The sequence below is a fragment of the Zingiber officinale genome, chromosome 4B (assembly GCF_018446385.1).
Source record: "Zingiber officinale cultivar Zhangliang chromosome 4B, Zo_v1.1, whole genome shotgun sequence".
Lineage (NCBI taxonomy): Eukaryota > Viridiplantae > Streptophyta > Magnoliopsida > Zingiberales > Zingiberaceae > Zingiber > Zingiber officinale.
Genome location: NC_055993.1, coordinates 130718822 through 130745127, shown reverse-complemented (window position 1 = coordinate 130745127; position 26306 = coordinate 130718822). Strand labels below are relative to the sequence as shown.

Sequence of the window (26306 nt, the reverse complement as noted above, 5' to 3'; positions counted from 1 at the left end):
CTCAAGGAGTGGTGAGAATGGTATGACATTCAGCAAGCCTTCACTTCGGTAGCCTACCCTCAGAGCAACGGGCAGGCGGAGGTCGCCAACCGCGAAATACTTTGGATCCTGCACCTTCGGCTCGATCACGTCGGAGGAAGCTGGGTAGATGAACTCCCCAGCGTGCTATGGGTGATCTGCATGACTCCCAAGGAAGGGACCGAGGCAACACCCTTCCACTAGGTATATGGCGGTGAAGCGGTCGTCCCCGTCAAAGTCGGGGTTGAATCCGATCGGATACAGCACTATAACGAATACAACGCCGAGCAGAAGCTTCTGGAGCTGGATTTGGTGGACGAAGCGCGCGCTAAAGCGGTCGTCCGATTAATGGCATACCGACAAAGAATGAGGCAGAGCTACAACCGAAGGGTGATCCCAAGATCGTTTCAGGTCGGCAACTTGGTGTGGAAGAAAGTAAAGCCGGTCGACGACATCACCAAGTTAAAAGCCCCATGGGTTGGACCCTTCATGGTCGTGGAGAATCTTTGTTCGGGTGCCTATTATTTGGAGGATGAGGATGGGCGACGACTGGATCGACCATGGAGCGCTAACCATCTCCAGCCTTACCGAGCCGAGTAAAAGGTGCGCTGATGTAACATCCAAATGTATCTTTATATCCCTATTCTCTTGGTGTGCAGGGCAGAAATAAAAAACTCAAATTTCGAGCTCCATGCTGAATGGCCTAACAAATCGTCGAGCGGCGACGTTAAACGCGGGATCATCATCAAATCGTCGAGCGACGACATTAAACCCTTGTCTCCATTTGTGGTCGAGCGACGACCTTAAAGCCTAGACTTCATCAAACCGTCGAGCGGTGACATTAAACCCTTGTCTCCATCAGAGGTCGAGCGGCGACCTTAAACCCTAGACTTCATCAAACCGTCGAGCGACGACGTTAAACTCTTGTCTCCATCAGCGGTTGAGCGGCGACCTTAAACCCTAGACTTCATCAAATCGTCGAGCGACGACGTTAAATCTCGGTTTCCACCGACGTTCGAGTGGCGACCTTAAACCTAGGAGAAGGTATGAACCTTATTGAATTCGTCAATGGTCGATCGACGACCCACAATTCGTCGGGGTAGACCGAAGACAGGCCATGATTATAGCCGAGTGGAAAAACTGGTGCCAAGCATGGAAACAAACAAATCATAAAGAAAAGCCCTGCTGAGAGGGCAAATCGTTCATTTCACAAAAGGATACTACCGAGCGACAGAAATACATTTAAGCTTTTCAACTTTTACAGGACTCCAGCTCACTCTATATAGTCAAATACATCATCAGGCATGGAGTCGTTCAACTGACTGCGGTTGATAATGTCGTCCGTCAGGGCTTCGGGGAGATGACCGCCCGCCTTGAGCTACTGAAGGGCCCCATCAATGGCTAGCTTGAATGCTCAGACGATCCGCCAGACAAATTTGTCTGTAAACTGGTCAGAGCGGAGATACTCTTGTTTCATCAGTGCAAATCGGTTCGGCTCGTCCTGTTAATAGATCGTCAGGGCAGAACGGGAGGCCTTTAGGGCAGCTTCGGCTCCTGGTTCTTTAGCTCCATGTCGGCGATGGCTCGCTATTTCCTTATGGAGGCCAGCTCGAGCATTTTGTCGTAGGTCTTCTGGCCCAGCCTGATAGCCTGATCGGCCGACTTCTGCTGCTCGGTCACAAGGAGTTGTTGGGCCTTCTCCAGATCGGCCTTTAGCTCGGCGACCGATGGCCCTTGGGAAGAATACGCTCCACCAGAGATCTTGAGCTCGTCCTCTACAAAAGCAAGGCGCTAGCACATGGCCACGCTCTCCGCCTAGTACCGCTAGCACACAAAAAAATTAGTCCCGATCTGAGGTAAGGCGTAAATTGATTATTGAAAAACGTACTCCCGTGGACATCTGCAGATGGTTGTTACCGAGCTGCCCGGGAGACATCGTGGCCGCTCGGGCCCTCGCCTCCTCCCAAATATCGACGAGTGGCCCGCGGATCAGAATCTTGTGTTCAGGGATGGTCGGGCGGGCACACTACTCAAGGTAGTCCTCCATTGGAAGTTTGAGAGTCACTGTCACTGATCGTCGGTCGCTCAAGTCTGACGAGGAGGAGACCGTCGGACCCGAAGGAGCGGCGGCAGATGCAGGATCGATCCTGGACACCAGTGGTCTTCATAGGGTTGGCGGCGACAGAAATGAGACCGGGGGAAGCAACGATGGCCTCTGACGGCAACTCGGCTAGAGATGGTGTCCGATCGGACGAAGTGACTTCCATTATTGGGACAGCCACAGGGGAAGAAGTGCCAACCCGCTCGACGGTACCCACGGGCGAGGTGACGGATCGGGAGGTATTTTCCGTGCGGCGCCTCTTGCACCTGACGAGTGGCAACCCATCATCTAAAGACTCGGTACCTTCGGTCCGAGCGGTGGGTTGTGCTTCGAGAGTTGGGAGCGGCACAGCAACTTCTTCGATGCTGGTTATCTGAACAGCGGTAGGGGTCTCTTCGCTCTTGACTTGTGTGCCTTCGTGGGAATCGATCGACGTCAGGCCAAGGCTCACCATTTCCTTGGCAGAGGCTGCTTCGATCTCAACATCCTTTATCTTCGTTAGGTAGGCCACACGCGCTCGCATCATGATTTTGGCTGCAAAAGAAAAAAAAAAACAAATCAATTAGACTCAAAAGAAAGGAGCCAAGAAATTTCATACCTAAGCCGCTCGGGAGCCTCGTGCGAATAGGACTCAGCCCGAAGATATACATAACACCCTCTAGCAGCAGCTTGTGGATATCGTATTTCTGACTAGCCAGCATGTTCACGGCGTGAATGTAATCCAGTCGGCTCTTGTACTTTTTCAGGTCAGGCTGAGGTGGTAGTCCGACCTGCCATTGGGTTCGGAAGTTTGGTCGTTCGGGTAGTCACATGAAGAAGAGATACTCCTTCCAGTGTTTATTTGAAGTGGACATCTTATTAAAAAATACTAGACCGACCCGAGATTGAAAGAGGAAGGTCCCCAGCTCGGATTGCTTGGGATAGTAAAAATAATGGAAGGCGCGTGGAGTCAAAGGGATGTCGTGCAACCGGAATAGCACCGCAATGTCGCACAACAATCAGAAGGAGTTTGGGATGAGTTGCGCAAGAGGAACATGGAAATAATTACAAACTTTGATGACAAAGGGGTGGATAGGAAATCGCAGGCCGGCCACAAACTGGTCTCGGAATAAGCAGACGGTGTCGTTCGGCGGGGAATTTAGCCGATTGGACGAAGAAGCCAAAATGACCTCATAATCATAAGGGATTCCAAAGGCATTTCTAAGACTTTCAACATCGCTCGCATCGAACCTGGTCTCCATGGTAGAATACCAGAGCTCAGGCGAGGGGTCCGATGGCTATGAAGAACTGGCCATTTCAGGAAAATAAGAAAACAAAGAGTTCGACGAAGAGAAATACAAACAGAAAACACCGCGAGCACGGGAGAAATACAGAGAGCTACGAGGGTCGCAACAGATCGAAGGTAGGAAGCAGAGAGGATTCAGAGAAGCTTACAGAAGAATAGTCGATGCTAGGGAGAGCAAACGGTCGCCGGAGTACTGGTCACGTAGAGGAACGCCAACAGCTATCGCGGAGGATGCAAAGTAAGAAGATGAAACCACCGCCGCAACTTTATAAAGCTTAAGCTCAGCCGACCGGGGCCGTCCGATCTAGGTCACGGAAGGGAGCGCAGATCCAGCCGTTGAATTCAAACCGCCAAACGTCACATCAACGTCTGTCGCTTCGGGCGTACGGTGACGGCGGCAGTGACACGTGGCACACACCTATACCCGAAGATATACATAACACCCTCTAGCAGCAGCTTGTGGATATCGTATTTCTGACTAGCCAGCATGTTCACGGCGTGAATGTAATCCAGTCGGCTCTTGTACTTTTTCAGGTCAGGCTGAGGTGGTAGTCCGACCTGCCATTGGGTTCGGAAGTTTGGTCGTTCGGGTAGTCACATGAAGAAGAGATACTCCTTCCAGTGTTTATTTGAAGTGGACATCTTATTAAAAAATACTAGACCGACCCGAGATTGAAAGAGGAAGGTCCCCAGCTCGGATTGCTTGGGATAGTAAAAATAATGGAAGGCGCGTGGAGTCAAAGGGATGTCGTGCAGCCGGAATAGCACCGCAATGTCGCACAACAATCAGAAGGAGTTTGGGATGAGTTGCGCAAGAGGAACATGGAAATAATTACAAACTTTGATGACAAAGGGGTGGATAGGAAATCGCAGGCCGGCCACAAACTGGTCTCGGAATAAGCAGACGGTGTCGTTCGGCGGGGAATTTAGCCGATTGGACGAAGAAGCCAAAATGACCTCATAATCATAAGGGATTCCAAAGGCATTTCTAAGACTTTCAACATCGCTCGCATCGAACCTGGTCTCCATGGTAGAATACCAGAGCTCAGGCGAGGGGTCCGATGGCTATAAAGAACTGGCCATTGCAGGAAAATAAGAAAACAAAGAGTTCGACGAAGAGAAATACAAACAGAAAACACCGCGAGCACGGGAGAAATACAGAGAGCTACGAGGGTCGCAACAGATCGAAGGTAGGAAGCAGAGAGGATTCAGAGAAGCTTACAGAAGAATAGTCGATGCTAGGGAGAGCAAACGGTCGCCGGAGTACTGGTCACGTAGAGGAACGCCAACAGCTATCGCGGAGGATGCAAAGTAAGAAGATGAAACCACCGCCGCAACTTTATAAAGCTTAAGCTCAGCCGACCGGGGCCGTCCGATCTAGGTCACGGAAGGGAGCGCAGATCCAGCCGTTGAATTCAAACCGCCAAACGTCACATCAACGTCTGTCGCTTCGGGCGTACGGTGACGGCGGCAGTGACACGTGGCACACACCTATACCCGAAGATATACATAACACCCTCTAGCAGCAACTTGTGGATATCGTATTTCTGACTAGCCAGCATGTTCACGGCGTGAATGTAATCCAGTCGGCTCTTGTACTTTTTCAGGTCAGGCTGAGGTGGTAGTCCGACCTGCCATTGGGTTCGGAAGTTTGGTCGTTCGGGTAGTCACATGAAGAAGAGATACTCCTTCCAGTGTTTATTTGAAGTGGACATCTTATTAAAAAATACTAGACCGACCCGAGATTGAAAGAGGAAGGTCCCCAGCTCGGATTGCTTGGGATAGTAAAAATAATGGAAGGCGCGTGGAGTCAAAGGGATGTCGTGCAGCCGGAATAGCACCGCAATGTCGCACAACAATCAGAAGGAGTTTGGGATGAGTTGCGCAAGAGGAACATGGAAATAATTACAAACTTTGATGACAAAGGGGTGGATAGGAAATCGCAGGCCGGCCACAAACTTGTCTCGGAATAAGCAGACGGTGTCGTTCGGCGGGGAATTTAGCCGATTGGACGAAGAAGCCAAAATGACCTCATAATCATAAGGGATTCCAAAGGCATTTTTAAGACTTTCAACATCGCTCGCATCGAACCTGGTCTCCATGGTAGAATACCAGAGCTCAGGCGAGGGGTCCGATGGCTATGAAGAACTGGCCATTGCAGGAAAATAAGAAAACAAAGAGTTCGACGAAGAGAAATACAAACAGAAAACACCGCGAGCACGGGAGAAATACAGAGAGCTACGAGGGTCGCAACAGATCGAAGGTAGGAAGAAGAGAGGATTCAGAGAAGCTTACAGAAGAATAGTCGATGCTAGGGAGAGCAAACGGTCGCCGGAGTACTGGTCACGTAGAGGAACGCCAACAGCTATCGCGGAGGATGCAAAGTAAGAAGATGAAACCACCGCCGCAACTTTATAAAGCTTAAGCTCAGCCGACCGGGGCCGTCCGATCTAGGTCACGGAAGGGAGCGCAGATCCAGCCGTTGAATTCAAACCGTCAAACGTCACATCAACGTCTGTCGCTTCGGGTGTACGGTGACGGCGGCAGTGACACGTGGCACACACCTACAGGGCAGCATCTAATGAACATCATTAACAGGCGTGGGCGTGTGCTCGGCTTTAATGGAGATTATTTACACGAATTCGGAGGGGATTTGGGTGATGCCAGCGTTGATCACTCTCGACCAAGGATACAAATTGAATTACTTGAAGTGCAAATATGCAAAGCGCCGATCAGCCTCAAGGAGCAGTCCCAGGGTCATCCGACACCCTTCGACAAACCGATCGAAGTCCAGACCAGCATCACGGTTGATCGGCCAATCTAACTCAGACTACTTGTCAAGTCAGTCGGATTTATAACCTCCTTCGACTAGACTTGAGAGGAAGACATGTGATCCGGTGATGAAGACGGGCCCGGTCAGCAGGGGGTCAAGGACATGGTGGAGGTCAAACTCAAGCTAGTCAATGCACCGGTATTATCGCTCGATCGTGCAACCCCTTTCCCGACCGGAAGGAAGAATCGCCGAGCCTATATGAAGCAGATGTTAGTACAGCTCGGTCATGTACCGAGTTTTCGATGCTCAAGGTATGCACTGAGCGGCCAGCCCGCTCGGACTCACATTGGCAAAACAATGACGACCGAGCAGACTACATTCAGACACAGCTCCTCCGTTCTGCATAAACAGCGAAACCCAGACCATGGGATGTTGGCCGAGCGACCATTCCGCTCGGTCCGAGGACAAGATCGTCCGGACGGTCGATGGCTGGCCGAGCAGCTCTTCCGCTCGGCCTATAACCGACGAAAGGAGTATCAAAGGGTATCCTTCTAGGAACTCGTGTCGTAGATAGACGACATGCTTGGCGGTATGGTCAAGCAGAAGATCGTACGATGAAACATTCCGCTGTCTTGTCAGAGATATGCTCGGGTTGTTAAGGTAGGGTGTCAGAGACACTTTTCAGACACGTCTTTTTAGGGCATGCTTTGAGGAGCGTGCGTGCCTTGGGAAGCATGCACGCGCTCCCTGGAAGTCCTATATAAAGACTCCCAAGCTTCGACGGATGTATGCATAATCTCTACTGTAGCTATAATTTTCCTACCATTTTGCTTCCTCATTTCTCCTACATCGCTGGTGGTTGATTTGAGCGTCGGAGGGTCATCACCGGGGAACCCCTTCCCGGTTCAATATTGATATTGCTATGGTTATAGATTTAACTTATGAGAAGTCCACCAACGATTAATAAGAGCACCATATCTTACCATTCATCGCCTCGAAGTTCGGACCTGATAAAAAACGATTACAATTTAGATTTGTTCGGTTCAACAACTTTAATATTATAATAGTTTTTGATTTAGTAATTGCTAAAATATATCCGACTGATTCCAGATTTGATACTCATGATAGGAGATAAAAATATAGAACTATTTAAGAATTTTATAAAAAGAAAGGTAAAATACCCTTGATTAAAAAAAGCCAAAAAGGTATCTCCTATAAATTTCAAAAAATGAAGGTGTTTTTTTAATTTTTGCCCATATAATTTTTGGTAGTTTGGAAAGTTTTGATTTAAACACTTTCGACGGTTTAAAACGAACGGTTTGAGTCTGTGATTATCAAAGTTTTTGACGAATAAAATAAAATCAGAATTTTAAAGGACAATTAGGTAAAAACAGACGTATTTTTATTACGTTAATGATAGATCACAAGTGGGGCGAAAGCGACGGAGGAATCACAATTATGCCGCTGTATGATATCTAAAAAAGTCCTCTTAAAAATCCAAATCTATGGAGATTAAAATAAGACATTTATTTAATATAAAAAATTGAAAATTTGAGCAAAATAGAAATTAATATGAAGGATTGAGCGAGGAGAAAATAGATATGATGTCAAACCTTGGTTCTAACCACTGTCAATTAAAGTGTTGTGTCATGTAGTGCAGCTGTTGAATTTTAATCACCTTCTCCAAGTAGAGTTTAAATTAATAAGCTTAATAAAACCCAATTTTTTAGGTCAAAACTTATATTTAAAACTCAATTTACAAGCCTATATATTATTCATGTAATAATTCATTATACAGTTCTTATATGAGGATTTAAAAGGGCATGATATAACATCATATCAGGACCAACTTGGGCCTGATATACTCCCATATCAGGCCCATATTCTGGCTGAAATGTATCGTAAGTTTCGATCGCTTTCGGAGAGATCTAAATCAACAATAGATGACACCGTTTGAGTCCTTGAAGCATGAGAAAGCAACAGAAATTGATTTGGGTGTAATCTGACATCTCTAGGTCCATCAGTGGATTTTGACAAAAATCCATTGATGGATATAGAGTAGTCAGATTTCACCAAAATATCGATTAATGGGAAGGGTTGAGTGAGGAGAAGGTAGATATGGTGTCAAACCTAGGTTCTAACCATTGTCAATGAAGTTCTTGTGTCATGCCATTTGCCACGGAACAGTGCACATGCTAGAATTTAATGAACAACACACACTTTCAAGCTTTAACTTAGAGTTTAAACTCAATTTACAACCCTATTTATTATTCAAGAGATAATTCAACTATACAATTCTCACATTAGGATTTAAAATGACCTGATATGGTCCAATATCAGGTCCACTGTGGGCCTAATATGGTCCAATATCAGACTCAAATTGGGTCTGATATGGTCCAATATCAGGCCCAACGTGGGTTTGATATTTTTCATATCAGGCCCAATGTGGGCCTGATATTGGAACATATCAGGCCCAATGTGGGCCTGATATTGGACCAGATCAGGCCCACATTCTGGTTAAAATTTATCGTAATATTATATCAACTCCAGAGATATCTAAATCAACAATAGATGACATTGATGGAATCCTTGATACATCAGAAAACCACATGAATTGATTTAGGTGTAATCTGACCTCTCTAATCGAATGGACCTAGGGTTTTTAGATATCAACATAATTACAATTTATAACAGTAAGGGTTGAGCGAGGTGAAGGTAGATATGATATCAAATATTGGATTTGATTAAAGAATAACATCCTAGTCTTTCTTGATATTACATACCAATTTATAGCAAATACTATACGTACATAACTAAACTGTATCTCTCTTCTTCTACCAAATGTAATCTTGCTTGAAATTTGTCCTTCCACGTCGATTTTCTTCAAAGCAGTAATCCTTCAAAGTAGCACTTTTTAATGCCTCTTCAATGCCTTACGATCAAACCCAAGCTCTCTACTTACTCTATTGCAATCCGCCGCATAAATGCATGAAGAGGTTCGTATTGAAGTTGTCAATATAAGACCATGAAGAGGAAAGAGAGAGATACGGTGAGACCTATGATGAGATGACTTATATCTGAATCGTACAAATAACTTTTGATTTAAATATCTTAAATTGTGACTCGGATGCATTGAAAAATGACGTTCAGAGAGAGGAATTTTAGGAGGTTGGTGGAAAAGGTAAGAAATAAATGATACTCTATTTGATAATTTTAAAATTAAAAATTTTATTTTGATAAATAAGGAACCTGGATACTCTTTTTCCTAAAAAAAACCGTAGTCTTTAGGAAGAGAATTTAAAATTTTGACGGCGACTTGAATATGAGTCTTTGATTGAACTGGGTTAAAAAAAAAAAAAAATTGACTGATCCGACCCGGATTTTAGGAACAAACCCTAAGAGACCTCGCGCGCCGCCCTCATTTTCGGCGGCGCCAACGCACACATCCGCGGTGCGATGCGCCGCCCTCTACATCTCTTCTTGGCAGCGCACCACCGCGACATCACCGTTGCGCCGCCCTCTGCATCTCTCCTTGGCAGCAGTTTTGGTTCTGGCAGTTCGCTGGCGTAATAAACGGAACGGGTTTCATTTGTCAGGATTAGCTTGTTTTGTTCGTTTCGTTGAATCATGGAGGCCTTGGCGTCGAGTATCAGAATTATACTTTCTTCTCCTCCCGGTTTCATGGAGTCGTCACCCAAATGCTTGGTCCTTAGATCGGCTTCTCGAGATGCTAGCTCTAGTTGTTTGGGCCTGAAACAAAGACAAACTCTAAAAAAGACTTCATCTTTTAATGGAGTGTTGCAGAAGGCCGATAGGAAAAATTTGGGCTTCGAGTGCCGATGTGATGCTTCCGAGACTGAAAATTACGTGGAAATGAAGAAAACATCAGGAAGCTCAGCTCGAAGGAAAAGGTTGGCAGTTTTTGTCTCTGGTGGAGGTTCAAACTTCAGATCTATTCATGAAGCAATCAAGGGAAAGTTGGTGCATGGAGATATTTCAGTTTTGGTTACGGATAAGCCAGGTAAGTCTTTCTCTTTTTTATATGCGATGCTTCATGAGAGGATTGACTTTTTCATGCTCATGACATTCGTTTGCTGATTCACTTTTTGTGGTTGTTCTGTGTCTTTTACGCCTCTAGTTTTTCACTAGCGGCTTTGACAATCTACCTTACGATCCCATGCGATTCTTGATCTTTAGAATGCTCAATGTACATACAATTATCATCATCAAGCTATATTTGTCTCAATTATTTGGCATTGGCTACTTATATCTTCTCCGCCCATTAGCTCTATGAAGTGATTTGCATTACTGCAATTAGTTGCGGTGCATTTATTCTTGTTCAGATGACAATTTTTATTTAAAACGGATGAGGAAAAATCACCATAAAAAGGTTTTTAAAAGGAATAATAGAGGTGTTTGAAAGCATCTATATGGGCTCGTATACTGATATACATTGTGGGCTGATATCAAGGGCTTCAGTCCTTCCATGTTCCTACCGTTGCATCTATGATGAAGAAAAGTTCCTCAGAAGTAAAGAACTGTAGAAAACGAATATATAAATATGGAGTTGTTTTAGTTCCAAACTCGTGCATTCTTTAACTGCTAAATCAACAGTCTTTTCTTTTGCTTAGATTCAGATTGTGGAATATATCTCCTCACAATTGCTCGGTGAGATTATTGCAGTTGGGATTAAAGTAGGTAGTTTGTTTTATTTGTTGATGGCCTCTAAACTAAAAAAGTGCAATCAACTTGCTCTAGCATACTGTGTTGGTGTTTAAGATTCAAGTTGATATAATTTGCGATAATTATAGTAGTATGCATTTGGTGAGATAGAGTTGGTGACCACAACATCGAAATGAAGACAAAGGATGGAATATTATCTTTTCTGGAATTTTTGCACCAGATAACCATGCTGGAATTTGTTTTTCCACTAGTGCTTTAATCACTGATATATTTTTTTTCCTTTGTATGCCTTCAGGTTGTGGTGGTGCTGAATATGCAAGAGACAATCAAATTCCAGTTGTTGTATACCCTCATTTGAAGTCCTCATCTGATGGTGTATCAACTTCTGACCTTATTGCAATTTTAAGGTGAATATTCTTCTAGAGCTCACCAATTCATCTCCTCTTCGTGCTCATACTTGATTGTAGATTTTTCCTGTCTTATCAATTTTTCCTTTTTTACCTGCAACATCACATTCTGTTAATGTTTTGCTGGAGAAAGAAAGAATTGTTTGATTCTCTAATTTAGATGGTGTAAATGGCATAAAATTGGAGGGAATAGAATGAGTGAAGGAGAAACCGATTGTCCAAGTGCTATGACCATATGTCGATAGAAATAAGTCTATTAAATATCATTATTATGCTCATTGCCTATATCTTTTATTTTATCGGCTAATCAAATGACCCTAATTATTATAATTCAATTTAATTAGTTAATTTTTTATCCTGACAGAGGAAGAAGAGGCATGATTGGAAGAGGGTTTGCTTCTCTTTGTAACTTGTAACAAATAAGCTCTAGAACTTAATAGCGTGTTTTTCATTTTGAATCAACTTAGCTTTTGGAACAAAATGCTAATTGTGGCCAGATTGTGAGACTATAGTCAGTTATTATAATGCAATCTCCCGTCACTTGTGCATTCCAGTCACCATCAACAGTGAAAATACTAGATAGTGATAAGATATTTTGCTTAATTACCAGGTTTGTAAAACTTGTCCACTGTTCTCTTACATTGTGTGCTCTTTTCATTATTATCTTTTATTTTCACGAGATATTAAATATAGTGTTTTTTGGCCTTATTTCATGTATTTCCTTACTGGTGACAGGAAATGTGAGGTCGACTTTATTCTTCTTGCTGGTTTCTTGAAGCTGATACCTGTTGAATTAGTTCGGGAATATCCAAAGTCCATAGTGAACATCCATCCATCTCTCCTCCCTGCTTTTGGCGGTAAAGGATTTTATGGCTTGAAGGTGCACAAAGCTGTTATAGAATCTGGAGCAAGGCATGCACTTTAACCAAAAGAAGTCACCAACGCAATGTCACCATGTATTTTTGCAATTTTACCAACTAGAATTCAACTTGCAGGTACTCAGGCCCAACAATTCACTTCGTTGATGAAAACTACGACACTGGTCGTACCCTGGCTCAGAGAGTAGTACCCGTTCTAGCAGATGACTCTGTTGAAGACCTAGCTGCTAGAGTCCTTGAGCAGGTTGTGATGTGATTCAGTGAATGTCATACTTATCGTTTAATTTGATCAGTCCAATTTAAGTGGGAATAGCCATTTGGTTTTGCCACAGATAATATCAAAATTCATAACTATTATTAAATTCATTGCAGGAACATAAACTCTATGTGGAGGTGGTTTCTGCTCTATGTGATGATAGAATTGTTTGGAGGGAAGATGGAGTCCCTCTTATACGCAGCAAGGAGAATCCAGAGAAGCTTTATTAGTCAGGAAGTGGAAGAGGATGCCTTTCAGCAAATCGCATTCCGGATAATCTAATTCAATAATATGAATTTTTTATCTAACTTACCAATTGCAACTCTTTTTATTTGCAGCTGCAAGTTTGCTTTGGTTAATTTGGTTGCTCAGGTAACTGAGTTCCTAACATAATAAGATTTCACACTTGAATCCAAGTATTGCTTTGTTTACTAGGGTACCGACTAATCCTTGATGCTTCTGAGTCATGTGTGTCTTAGTGTTAGCTCTAATATTACTATAAATCGAATACAAGTTACTCTTAAACTATTGTGAATCTTACATATCATTTTTCATTAATAATCCTCTCATTGATGTTATTTGAATGCATTGTAGGCCTGCCAGACATTATCCTAGCAGGCAAATATTTTAGAGATTTAATATTTTTTAAAAATTTAATTTGTATAGCTGTAGAAATGACAAAATCCACTATTTATTATTTGTAAATTTAATTGTAATTTAGTAAATACACAATTTAGTCATGCTGATGAGATATATTTGAATGGATAAGATGAATTAATGAAGTTTATATTTTTTGGTTATTTGTAATTCATTTATATATTTTCATAAATTTATGGTCAATGTTAAGTGAAAGCAGATCTTCTGGTCCGTAAATTGCGAATCAGGAGATGATCCATTATATGAGGATTTTTTATTTAGATGGACCCCATCTATTTAAAGATGGGGTTCATCCAAATCAAAGATCCTTATCAGTGGATCATCCCTTGATTCGTAATTTGTGAATCAGAGAATCCCTGATGTTAAGTACCCTCAAGCTATCAATGGCATTAAGTTTTTTTTTTTTTTTCAAGTAATAGGTTTGATCCACTTGATTCGTAATTTGTGAATCAGAGAATCCCTGATGTTAAGTACCCTCAAGCTATCAATGCCATTAAGTTTTTTTTTTTTCAAGTAATAGGCTTAAGTGAGTGTGTTCTATTTGGGAAATTATATATTATATAATCATTATAGTTTTTGCCACTTCAAAATTTTGAAAATATAATTATTATTACTTAAGACTATATAGTTTTTATACTCTCAATCCTTTTATTTTTTTTAATCGGACTATAGCAATAACAATTAAATTTTTATCTCACTAATCGATTGGAAATATTTATTAGACGTACGTTCAAGTACGGTGGCATTATTTTATATGATATTAAAGTTCATATATATTTTAGATATATATAAAATTGAAAGATAGTTGATATTTGTACGATTTTAGATATATTTTATATGAATTATACTGTGAACCCAAATTAATTATTTGCAAAAATAATATTTGCCCATTGAAAGTTTTATTTGCAAAAAATAGTAAAATTGATATTCTTGAAAATATTAAAGTTCATCCAAAAGAGGATTGCGATGCGTCATATGTTACCTGATTTGAGTCTATTGTTACTAAATTGTTTATATAGGGGCGAAATCATAGTCTGGCTCTTTCAGGTAGCCTTTTACTATTTAAAAGGAAAATAAATCATGGTAAATTTCATCTAATAATAACAACTCATATAAATAAAAATTTAGATAACCAGTGGAACATTAGTAAGACATAGGTCATTAAGTCCCAATAAAATTGAGATCCATTATTATTAAAAAAATAGATTTGGTAACTTAAATTTACGCTTAGACTTTAGTATAATATTTGGTTTTATATTGAAGATTGCTTAAAAATGAAATCATTGATCAAAATTTACAAGTAAAAAACGAATAAGATTAAAGAACATTGGAAGAATGTATTAATAAGAATTATTGTTATAGTCATAAATTTTGTAAAAAATAATTTGATATTTTGTGGTACAAATGAGAAAATTTATCAAAATAATAATGAAAAATTTTTATGTTTAGTTGAAATGATTGTAGAATTTGATCCTATAATGTAAGAACACCTTAAACTATTCAAAATAGTAAAATTCATAATCATTATCTTGGTCATAATATACAAAAAAAAAAAAAAAAAAAGTTAATAAATATATTAGGAAAAGAAGTAAACAATATTATAATTAAAAAAATAATAAAAGCAAGATGCTTTTCAGTTATAGTTGATTGTACTCCCGATGTATGCCATCAAAAATAAATATCTCTTATATTAATATATGTACATATTTCAACAAGTAAAATCAAAATAGTAGAATATTTTATAGAATTTTTAAAAGTAGATGATGTTAGGACCCGTGCGGCCGGCAAAAGGGGGTGAATTGTCTGTTAAAAAACAACATGAACCTTTCTTAATCTTCCAACTCAGATTAGTAACACACTTTATTAAAAGAAAATTAAACAGCTAATCAATTAAAGACACTAAACAGTTACTTGGTTACAACCTAGGTGGTTGTTAATCTAAAACAGAAAAGAGCACTGAAAAGATCTCCTTCATGTAGGTGGTTGTATTACACTCATTGAACGCTCAAAAATATGTTAGAAAATGAATACTGGAGTTGTTATTGATTTTCTAGCTTCAAGGGTCTTTTTATAGCCCCTAAAAAATTCTATCTGAGGCTAGAAGGCGCATCTAACAAGCTGGAAGGCGCCTCCAGCTAGGCAAAAGAGGATAAGACTTTATCCTCTCTAACGATCACTTTTTGCCCATTCTAAGGCACCTTCAAGTGATTGAAGGCACCTTCAAGTGATTGAAGGCGCCTTCCAGGAAGGCTTGAAGGCGCATTCCAAGAAGGCTTGAAGGCGCCTTCCAGGAAGGCTTGAAGGCGCCTTCAATAGTTTGAAGGCATCTTCCGCCAGAAAGGCACGAGGGTGCCTCCAGGAGTTCCATTTTGCTCTTCCGCTACTTCGTTCGCCTGGATGATTTCATCCATCTGGAATTAGGCTCACTCAGACCCATATTCCGATTTTCTTCTCAAGCAAACTTCCTCCCCGGCTTCCCATCCCTCGAACGTCGTGCACGTCCTTCTCGTTCACTGGTGTACTCTTCCGCAACATCTCGTCACTCAGATGCACCAAGTGCGTTGGCTCCCTTCCTGTGTCATCCTTCTCACAAGTTGCGTCTTCCACTCGACTTCTTTTATTCTTAAGTTGCTACACACTTAGACACAAGGATCAAATACACATGACCTAACTTAACTTGGTTGACCACATCAAACTACCACGAGGTACTAACAATCTCCTCCTTTTTGATGTGCATCAACCCAAGTTAAAGTTAGGGTCTAACAGAATAATAACAAGTTGCAAAAAAAAAAAACTTGCAGTATAGAGAATTAACCAAGTTAACAAAAATCAATGGTAAAAAAATTCTTACTCCCCCTTAACTTATACTTATTTCTTCCCTTTGATCACATCAAAAAATATGAAACACTTTTCTAGAGGTATCTTAAAAAAATTTATAACCATTAACAGTCTTAACAGTTAGACAATTAAATGTTAATTTTAATAATTGGCTTCCAGGCTGTGGCTAGGCACTAGGCCTTCTTGGGTATTGGAACAACAACCACTTCTAGACAAAGCCTTTTAAAGAAAATAAATATTTAATTTTCTTTCTGAGACTTCTAGAAAAAAATATCAATTTAATCTAAGCATGATCTTGGAATCCAGTATAGGTTCATATCTACTAGATTTACTAAAAAGTTGGCTGGTACATAACTTCTGGAGATTTTTCTAATTTATCCTCGGTGATTTCTAACGTACCAGTTGATTTTACCATAAGTTGCGTCTTCCGCTCAACTTATTGTGTTCCTAAACTCCTACACACTTAGACATAAGGATCAAATATACAGGACCTAACTTGACTTGGTTAACCACATCAAAACTACCACGGAGTACTAACAGATAATACATTAGGAAAAGGTCTTTTTGATACGCTTATTAATATTATAAAGAAAATTGAACTTAAAGTAAATGACATAAGTAGGCAAGGATATGATAATGGGGCTAATATGAAAGGTATATAGGGATCTTATGCGAAAAACAACACATAACGCAGCAGAAAAGTGGATCCCCTCCAGAAATCCCTACAAATATGATATACTCATTCTTGCAACTCTATCACATAGAATAATTACCTTTGTTGCATGAACAAAGCAATCACAGCAGCAACTTGATTTTGGTAGATCTCAGCATAATTAGAACGTTCATGCCTCTACGGTATCCACACGATCATGTTCTCCATCCATCTCATAAGCTCACTACTTAGAAAAGAAACAACCTTTGTTGTGCTAGCAACAACTCAAGGAAGTTTCGGCCAAAGTAAGAAGAAGACTAGAATACCAATACTCAAAAGTCATCAAAAAAAATCCTTTTGTACTCATCCAAAGAATACCAAAGGTTTTTTGTCTTTCGATCTTCCTTCTTCAATGCATGATTAATTCAGATTAATCATCACTATTCTTCTTTAATGAGTAGATTCAATTGAGTCTAATTCGAATTAGACTCAATTCAATGGTTGGATTCATTTGAATCTAACTCAATGAGTCTAATTCGGATTAAACTCAATCCAATAGTCCAATGGTTCATCATATTTTAGTCGAACTAAAATTAAAACTATCTCCAAATTAACATGTTCTTTATGTGTGACTCAATAGGTTCTTATAACGTTAGTAATGTTTTTAAAATAATATTTTATATACATAAACAATGAGTGACATCTAGCAATACATCATTGCTACCCAAGTGACGAGAATATCGAGATCTAACCTAACCTTTCTGTGCCTATTATATTATATGATTTGGTCCTTCTATTCTCGATATTTAAATTGATCAATGAGGCATAGACTGTGTTATCCTCTTATCAATCTTTATGTTTCTTGATCTCCAAATAGACTCACTTAATCAAATGAGCTCAATATCTCATATTGACTTATTTGAGCATAATTATATGCATTTTAGTAGTTCTACTTAATCAAGGGGTTCACAGATATCACTTCCGTTTTATGGAAGGAATAGATTACATCTACATCACTTGCATCCCTTCACATAACTTATTGCATATCCAGTGATCGACTTTATAATCCATTTTGTTACAGGTGACATTTGCCAATACCAAAGTACACAACTCTTTATGTAGAGAACCGTAGTGACTTCAGGCCTAAGGACTTTTCATACCAATAGTCATTATGAGAATGTTTATGACACTGGTATAACGATCCATGAAACATTATCATAACATGTCAATTTAGTATATATTCTTTAATATATACTCATATGTCAACTTGATATCTTATATCCATGACTTATGAGATTAAATCATCAATTGACCTACATACTATCAACGTACTAATATTATCCTTATATATTAGTGTTTGACTAGGAATAGTTTAGGGTAATGTTCTATATATATTTACAGTCTCCTACTACCAATTCAACCAATTGATATATTGTAGACTAAAACATACTATTCTAAGACATTATTATACTTATTCATCTGATACAGATCTGAAGTAAATATAATAACCATAACCTTTGTCTTTTATTAATGAAATATGATACAATATGTCTTAAGTCAATTAACTTTTGATTGACTCTTAGGGCTTACACTAACAAGGTAAACAACAAGGTATACAAAAGAGATTATTAGATATAAATTTTATAGCTTTTTATACACCATACGGTTATCATAGTCTTAATTTAGCACTATGTGATATAGTTAATTCTTGTCCTAGTGATATAATATTTTTTAGTGTGATACAACGTATTTACTCATTATTTTCTTCTTATACAGAAAGATGGAAAATTTTACATGACCATGTTTATAATTTAACACTTAAACCATTATTACAAACAAGTTGGAAAAGTCAACTTGAAAGTATTAAAGCAATAAAATATCAACCTCCCCAAGGCGTAGCACAGACAGTGGACGCATGACATCTCTGGCCTAATGGCGCTAGGGGTCAATTCTTAGGAACTGACAACCTGGGGTTTACCCCACCATACGCCTAATACCTGTGTACCTCCCTCCATGTCCATGGAGTCGACACTAGGGGGGTCGTTAATATAACAGATCTACATTTTTTATATAAATTTGTAGAAAGTAGTGATGATCCTAAAATAAAAAGTGAAACAAATTTTTTAGCAATATATGAGTTTGAAAATTTTGAATTTTTATTAGGTATGATTATTTGGTATGATATATTATTCGTAGTTAATACTGTTAGTAAATTTTTACAATATAAAGATATTAATATTGTTATTACATTAGATCAATTAAAAGCTCTTGTTTCTTTTTTTATAATGATTATAGAGAAAATTGGTTCATATCTATTATGATTTATGCCAAAGAGATTGTAAATAAAATAAATATAGAACCAAAGTTTTATGAAAAAATATGTAATTATAAGAAATAAATAATTTAATGAGAGTAAAATTAATGAGATGGAATTTTCATTTCAAAAATCTTTTAAAATTAATTACTTTAATTATATTATTGACCATGCTATTTCTTTACTTCAAAGTAGGTTTAAACAATTTAAAATATATAAACATAAATTTATTTTTTATATGACATAGAAAAATTAAAATTGTTTGATGATGATTTTTTATAAATAAAATATTTATATCTTGAAAACTTTTTAACACATAACATGTTGTATTGATGGTTTAGATTTATTTTTAGAATTAAAAGTGTTAAAAGAAATAATAAATTTAAAACTAAAAATCACACTTGAGGTATCGAATCTTATAAAAAAAATTAAAATTTTTTCCTAATGTATGGATAATTTATAGAATATTATTAACTATATATGATAGTGTAGCTTTAGCAAAAAGAAATTTTTAAAATTAAAATTAATAAAATCTTATTTACCTTTAATAATATCTCAAAAAAAGATTAAATAATATAATATTTTTATCAATTGGGGAAAAAATTATTAACAAAACTTGAAAAAAAAAATTAATTAATAATTTTAGGAAACTAAATTTTCTATAAAAATCTATTTTTAAATTAATATTTTTTTAAAAAAATAATACTTTTACATACCCATTAAAAATCAATCTCCGATTTACTTTTATATGAATCAATAACACTTTTGGCTTATTGAAAAACAACAGGCCTTTGGCTTACTAAACACCATTAACAAAGGGCAAAAATAATGAAAAGAAAACGTTTATACGACGTGGCAATCGAACGGTGGCCTCTCTCGGGTTCTCCGTTACGGAAATCAAGTGGAGCGCCTTTCCCGTGCCGGAGGCCCACGCAGGTGAGGCACACGTGAGATCTCGATCTCGACACTTGTCACGAGCAAGGCCCCGCATCCTCTGTCTCTAGAGTCCCTCCGGAACTATGTGTAACTAACTACGTCCTCTCATGTTGATGGCGTCGAATGACTCGCATCTGACGGTGCAAAACGCTTGATCTTGATCTTGACGGCCACCACGATGTTTTAGAGAAGCCCTAGTGGACCTCGCGCCTATATAAACGCTCGCATCAGTATCTTCGCCTCCTGGTCCATTTCTCAACGCTCCTCGTCACTTCCAACTCGATTTTTTCGGATCGCGATAGCTATGGGTGAGATTTCCGAACTTAATTTTTGTTTGGCCTTTTTGGCTCTACCTAGTCGCTTTTGCGTGGATCTCATGTTGTTTTGTTTTCGTTTGTTTTTGTAGCTGGGAAGATCAAGATCGGCATCAATGGTTTGTCTTTGATTTCTTTTATTATTATTATTATTATTGTTATTATTATTATTATTAAGTTAGTGGATGTGATGGCCTCCGGTTGACCCAATCTGATGGCTTTTTGATAGGATTTGGAAGGATCGGGAGGTTGGTCGCGAGAGTTGCACTCCAGAGCGATGATGTGGAACTCGTTGCCGTTAATGATCCATTCATCACCACCGATTACATGGTATTGTTTCATTTTGGTAATCTCGTTGCGGCTTTGTCGAGATCTACCCTTTGCTTTAAGCCTTTAACCATGCTTGCGTTTATTTCTCTTCCTGGGGATTCATGGTGAAATATGTTGTTCCTAGGGTATGTTTTTATGTGAATAATTACAAGGCAGACACTGTCCGTGTTTTTTTTTTCATGCTGATATGCGCCGATCTTTGTCTTCTGATTCTTATATTTGAAACGATTGAGCAGATTATCGTATATTAGACATTTGGTACAATCATGATGCTGTTTCCGTTTGTTTTTATTTTAAGTAGTTCTGATATTGTCTCGTTTATGTTATTTTAGTTATTTTGTTTTTTAGTGACTTTATAGTTCTTGTTGAATATTGAACATTACTTTTCTGTTCTTTGGATAATAGTTCTCAATCTGATACTTTCGGTTGGAAAAATGCATTGTAGACGTACATGTTTAAGTATGATACCGTGCATGGATTATGGAAGCATCACGAGATCAAAGTGAAGGACTCAAAGACACTTCTTTTTGGCGAGAAAGAAGTTACTGTTTTTGGTGTGAGGTATTATTTCTTTGTTTAAAAAGAAGACGTTAAGCTTTGTTTGAGATTTGTTTGTGCACTGAGTTTATTATTTGTTTCAGGAATCCTGAGGAAATTCCTTGGGGTGAGACTGGTGCTGAGTATGTTGTGGAATCCACTGGTGTCTTTACTGACAAGGACAAGGCTGCCGCTCACCTAAAGGTAACTCTTGTTGGTTTTACTATTACAACTACTACTATTCTTATTCACTAATAGGACGGATAGTTTTTGTTTGCTGACCAATATATGGTTCATATGTCTCTCAAAGGGTGTTGTTTAATTTGTATATATGAAATTTCTTTTATGTTAGTGCATTTGTCTGTTTGATTCGCCACTGACTGATAGTCTTGGTTAGATCATGCTCCACTCCGGAAGCTGTATGTTCTAGCAAACAATGGATCTCCAAATCTCCCTACATATTGTATTTGTAATTTTTCTTATGTATGCAACTGTGCAATCTTGATTTTAAAATTCATGTTTTCATATTTTATATTTGAGAAACAAGTAAAATGTCAATTTAGAACAAAGAAAGATAGTTTAGGTGTAAAACACTTTTATCCTTTTCTTCCATAACCTGGATCATAAATATTGACAATTTGACAGAAACAAACTGTGTTGATTCGGATTTGCCTTTACTTGCAAGTGAATTATTTTGGCTCTACTAATGCAGCTTATGTTGTAATATTGTCATCATCTCAAATGTAAGGATTGTGCTGATTACTATTGGTTATCCTAATTTCAATGCACGACTACATAGTTTGAAGTAGTGGTAGTATTTGGTTTTTCATGATGAATTCTTGCGGTTTAACTACAGGGTGGTGCCAAGAAAGTCATTATCTCTGCTCCCAGCAAGGATGCCCCGATGTTCGTTGTTGGAGTAAATGAAAAGGAGTACAAGTCTGACATTAATATTGTATCAAATGCCAGTTGCACCACCAACTGTCTTGCTCCTCTCGCTAAGGTAAATTTCATTATATCTACATATGCCTTATTCGAATTTGAATTCAATATTGATAAAATGTGAACGTTTCTTATGCTAGGTTGTCCATGACCGATTTGGAATAGTTGAGGGTTTGATGACAACTGTTCATTCTATCACTGGTAATTGTTGCTTCAGTAAACATATGTATGACCATATACTGATGCACAGCCAAATGTTTCCTTCAAGTTGTTAATATGACTTTGTGTCATCAGCTACTCAAAAAACTGTCGATGGTCCATCTAGCAAGGACTGGAGAGGTGGACGTGCTGCAAGTTTTAACATTATTCCTAGCAGCACAGGTGCTGCCAAGGTATATTTATTAACAAATATTGTAAAAATTTACAATGCATTTTAAAATAATTTCATCTGCCCAACGTTTAGACATTGTATGTCTGTATCTATCATCTTTGAGTTGTATAAATACAAGCTTAAACAACATACAATAACCAAGCCTTATCTCACTAGTTGAGGTCGGCTATATAAATACATGCCTAATTGTAGCATATATTTCCAGAAGTATAAGCACATTTGGAAATTCAAAACAATTGCTAGTGAATATTTATCAGTTAGTAACTGAAGAATATCTGATTTAAAGCTCTAGTTCACTGTTGATGAGATCCTTCCAACTAAAGTCTCATGCATAAGATTTTCCCAGGAAAAGTGAAGAGTGGTTGTGCTCTTTGTGAATGATGCATCTCTACGATGCCTTTTTTTAAAAAAATTTACTTTTTTGGCATGTGTAGTATATAATGATTATTATATATTTGATATGTTCTGTACCACATTGGTAATTGCTCTTTTTTTATTGACCTATTCTATTTGATGAATTACTATTTACTGTGAGGTTTGATATGAATGCACTATGCCAATGATGCAGGCTGTTGGAAAAGTTCTTCCTGCATTGAATGGAAAGCTAACTGGCATGGCATTCCGAGTTCCCACTGTAGATGTGTCCGTTGTGGATCTTACTGTCAGGCTTGAGAAAGCAGCCACCTACGATGAGATTAAGGCTGCAATTAAGTATGTAGTGTTGGTGATTCAATTCTCTTAATTACAAAGGATACCAATGACCTGGCTACTGATTAGGACTCTTAAGTAGTTGCATAATTTTTTTAACGCACGACATAAGACCTATTATTTTGTGTGTTCGGTATGCTACAATTTCTTTGTTGCATTCCAGGGAGGAATCTGAGGGAACCCTCAAGGGAATCCTAGGATACGTGGAAGAGGATTTGGTTTCCTCCGACTTCTTGGGAGACAACAGGTACCATCTGTGTTTGGCTTTCAATTTTAGAACATTTTACATTTGATTGGTTTTGCAACGCTAATTGACTGATTTGTTTACTGGCAACTCTAGGTCAAGCATTTTCGACGCCAAGGCTGGAATTGCCTTGAATGGGAACTTCGTCAAGCTTGTGTCTTGGTACGATAACGAGTGGGGCTACAGGTAATCAAGTCTTGTTCACCATCTATTTCCATGGATTTAAGTTAAATATGTGATCCTGGATTGCTTTATGTTCTGTCTTTCTCGTTCACCATCTATTTCCATGGATTTAAGTTAAATATGTGATCCTTGATTGCTTTATGTTCTGTAGTCCAATTCGAAACTTACCTTCTTTTTTTTCTGCAGCTCGCGTGTTATTGACCTGATCCGCCACATTCACAAGACTGAGTGATTCATCGGTAATGCTTTAATCGTTCCCTCTGTGGTCTGTAGCTTCTGGCATCCTTCTCTTCCAGTTCTCGAATAAAACAACTGCTTACTATTTTCAACCCTCGGTCTCAAGCATTGTACTTCAGTTTTGTTTTCTTCTTTGGTTCAGCTGAATACGAAGCCAGAAGTGTAATTTGACTTGGTCTACAAATTTTCAAGTGTACTCAGTTGCGTTGTCTCTATGAATGAATGTGTTAGTAGTCCTAGTTCAGCATTATCTTTGTTATGGGGAGGGGGTTAGCTAAAACACTCGAAGTTACTTGATTTAAGATGAGTTGAAAACCTCAATTGCACCGGGTCTGCATGATTCTGAAATGCTATAGAATGTGACATTACATTTACTTCCAGCTATACTATAGCTACAAGTACAAAGATTAAAAAAACATTAAACCGACTAGAAATACAATTAAAATAAGATCTAGCCATCATCCGATTTCAACTGCAACTCATGACATCAAACAAACTGGCTATTGCCTACCTCCTTTTTCAACTGTCTATTCCTCATCGCCCTTCTTAAGCTCTCCGCTCTCTCCCACTTCCCGGCAGCAGCATAAAAGTTCGAGAGAAGTATGTAACTTGCAGGATTACTGTCACCTAACTCTAGAAGATGCTCGGCCACCTGCTCGCCTCTCGCTAAATCCATGCTAGCTCTGCAAGCATTCAGCATAGCTACACAGACAGCATTCGTGAGCTTCTTCGAACTCCTCCTCCTTAGTTCGCCATAAAGATGCCATACCTCCTCGATTCGACCTGCCCGACCTAACAGGTCGATGAAACTAGAACAATGCTCGGGTCCTGGATCGATCCCGTACTTGTTTCTCATCGCGAAGAAGCTCTCCCGCCCTTCGTCCACCAAGCCTGAGTGTCCACAGGCAGACAAAACCGAAAGGAACGTGACGGCATTCGGCGAAAGTCCATTGCTCGATTCTTCCTCTTCCATCTTCTTAAACAAGTTCCAAGCTTCGACACCGTGCCCATGACTGCCATAGGCTTCGATGATGCTCGTCCAGGAAACGACGTTCTTGCGATGAATCCGTTCGAAGGCGAGACGGGCAGAAGATAGTTCCCCACACTTGGCGTACATATCCACGATCGCATTGCACAAGGTGGTATCGGAATCGAATCCGTGACGGATTGCTGCACAATGCGCCTGCTTTCCGTAGTGCGGATTTGAAGACCGAGAGCATACAGAGAAAGCACAAGTGAGCGCGACTGCATTGGGCGTCGCCGATCCTAAAATCGAGAATGCTTCCTCGAACCGCCTGTTCTTGACGCACGCACTGATCAAAGAATTGTGGATGGCAGCGTCCTTGTCGCAATCGACTCCGGCGAACACATCGAACGCGTTCTGAATCAAGCCGCAGGCAGAGTAGAAGTCGATGAGAGAGGTGGACGTGATGAGGGAGTCATCGCCTTCGCGGATAGCCCGAGCGTGGATCTGCTTGCCCAGCCGAACCGCGCGAAGCGATGCGCAAGCTTTCAGGGCGGCGGACAGCGTGACGCCGGTGAATGCGACTCCGTCCTCCGTCATTCTGCGGAAGGTCGAGAGGGCGTCGGCGGCGAGGCCTTGGCGGAGGAAGCAGGAGAGGAGGGCGTTCCAGGCGATCGGGTCCCGGAGGGGCATTTCGTCGAACACGCGGAGGGCGTCGCGGAGGAGGCCGCGTCTGCCGTAGAGATCCAGGAGGGCGGTGGCGGTGGCGGGGTGGAGGTCGGCGGCGGACTTGAGCGCGAGGGCGTGGATTTGGCGGGCAAGGGAGGGGAAGGAGCGGCAAGCGGCGAGGAAGGGTGGGAACGCATCGGCGGAGAGGGCGGCGCATCGGCGCTGCGCGCGACTGAGAAAAAGGCGGAGGGATTCGAGTTGGTGAGCACCGTGCGGAAGGGAAGAAGGCGAGAGGAGGCGGGAGACCGCAGAACCAGAACCCTTCTTCATGCACACAAAATCGAAGACTACTCTACAAAAGCGAACCACTTATTCGATAACCCCTACTATAGCATACACTGCTCTCTTTGTTTTTTGAAAATAAATAAATAAATTACATTTAAAAATATTTAAATACAAAATTTCAAGTTATTGACCAACTCAAATTTAAGTAAAATACAAATTTTTAAGTTATTATCAATATCAAATCACAACTTCTAAGCATGGTTTCCAAATTCCAAAGTTGTCTATACTCATTCAAATCTTAAACTTCTTGATAATTAATTTTTTTAGGATGGTACTTTGATCTTCGTGGTGCTCATTCAAATCTTGAACATTCGAAACACGTCTCAACAACCTTTAGATATATTCGCTCATATTTTATGATTCTTCATTCTAAAATCTCAAATTGGCATGCCCAGAAGCGTGCACCTTCCAAAGCGATAATAGTTCAATTACCATTAACCAATACTTATGGTATAAAGATAGCATTTGTACTAATTATGAACATCGGAATGAATCAGCACTGGTGTTATCTGTATTGCCCAACTTCTGCATACAAGTTAAAGACAGTCATCAGTTCCACAAATAAGTGATATAAATATATAACAGATAACACTTGCACAGCACGAAGGTAAAACAAAGTTTCTGGTAAGATTTTGCTTTATTTA

General features: G+C 39.6%; 3 protein-coding genes across 3 annotated transcripts; 2 read left to right on the top strand and 1 right to left on the bottom strand.

Annotated features, from left to right (window-relative positions):
• Positions 1-9560: 9560 nt before the first annotated feature.
• Positions 9561-12835, top strand: LOC121976775 (phosphoribosylglycinamide formyltransferase, chloroplastic-like). The gene is made up of 5 exons (XM_042529113.1): positions 9561-10198; positions 11156-11267; positions 12003-12179; positions 12263-12389; positions 12518-12835. Exons 1-5 carry the CDS (start codon positions 9805-9807, stop codon positions 12629-12631), a joined length of 924 nt encoding a protein of 307 aa, XP_042385047.1. The 5' UTR covers positions 9561-9804; the 3' UTR covers positions 12632-12835.
• A 7207-nt stretch (positions 12836-20042) lies between these two features.
• LOC121976773 (glyceraldehyde-3-phosphate dehydrogenase 2, cytosolic-like) lies at positions 20043-23899 on the top strand. Its single transcript, XM_042529111.1, has 12 exons — positions 20043-20106; positions 20205-20231; positions 20342-20442; positions 20888-21003; positions 21084-21183; positions 21836-21982; positions 22062-22122; positions 22216-22313; positions 22881-23023; positions 23184-23267; positions 23361-23450; positions 23634-23899. Exons 1-12 carry the CDS (start codon positions 20103-20105, stop codon positions 23677-23679), a joined length of 1017 nt encoding a protein of 338 aa, XP_042385045.1. The 5' UTR covers positions 20043-20102; the 3' UTR covers positions 23680-23899.
• Positions 23900-23968: 69 nt separating this feature from the next.
• On the bottom strand, positions 23969-25696 carry LOC121976772 (pentatricopeptide repeat-containing protein At5g66500, mitochondrial-like). The gene has a single exon (XM_042529110.1). The coding sequence runs from the start codon at positions 25645-25647 to the stop codon at positions 24172-24174; it is 1476 nt and encodes a 491-aa protein (XP_042385044.1). The 5' UTR covers positions 25648-25696; the 3' UTR covers positions 23969-24171.
• Between the last annotated feature and the right edge of the window lie 610 nt (positions 25697-26306).

Excerpts from the sequence above, each read along its gene's own strand:
- LOC121976775 (XM_042529113.1), top strand. The coding sequence starts at position 9,805 with ATGGAGGCCTTGGCGTCGAGTATCAGAATTATACTTTCTTCTCCTCCC. Across the intron at positions 10,199-11,155 it reads TTTGGTTACGGATAAGCCAG|GTTGTGGTGGTGCTGAATAT; the intron begins GTAAGTCTTTCT and ends GTATGCCTTCAG. Across the intron at positions 11,268-12,002 it reads GACCTTATTGCAATTTTAAG|GAAATGTGAGGTCGACTTTA; the intron begins GTGAATATTCTT and ends TACTGGTGACAG.
- LOC121976773 (XM_042529111.1), top strand. Across the intron at positions 22,314-22,880 it reads GCAGCACAGGTGCTGCCAAG|GCTGTTGGAAAAGTTCTTCC; the intron begins GTATATTTATTA and ends CCAATGATGCAG. Across the intron at positions 23,451-23,633 it reads GATAACGAGTGGGGCTACAG|CTCGCGTGTTATTGACCTGA; the intron begins GTAATCAAGTCT and ends TTTTTTCTGCAG.
- LOC121976772 (XM_042529110.1), bottom strand. The coding sequence starts at position 25,647 with ATGAAGAAGGGTTCTGGTTCTGCGGTCTCCCGCCTCCTCTCGCCTTCT.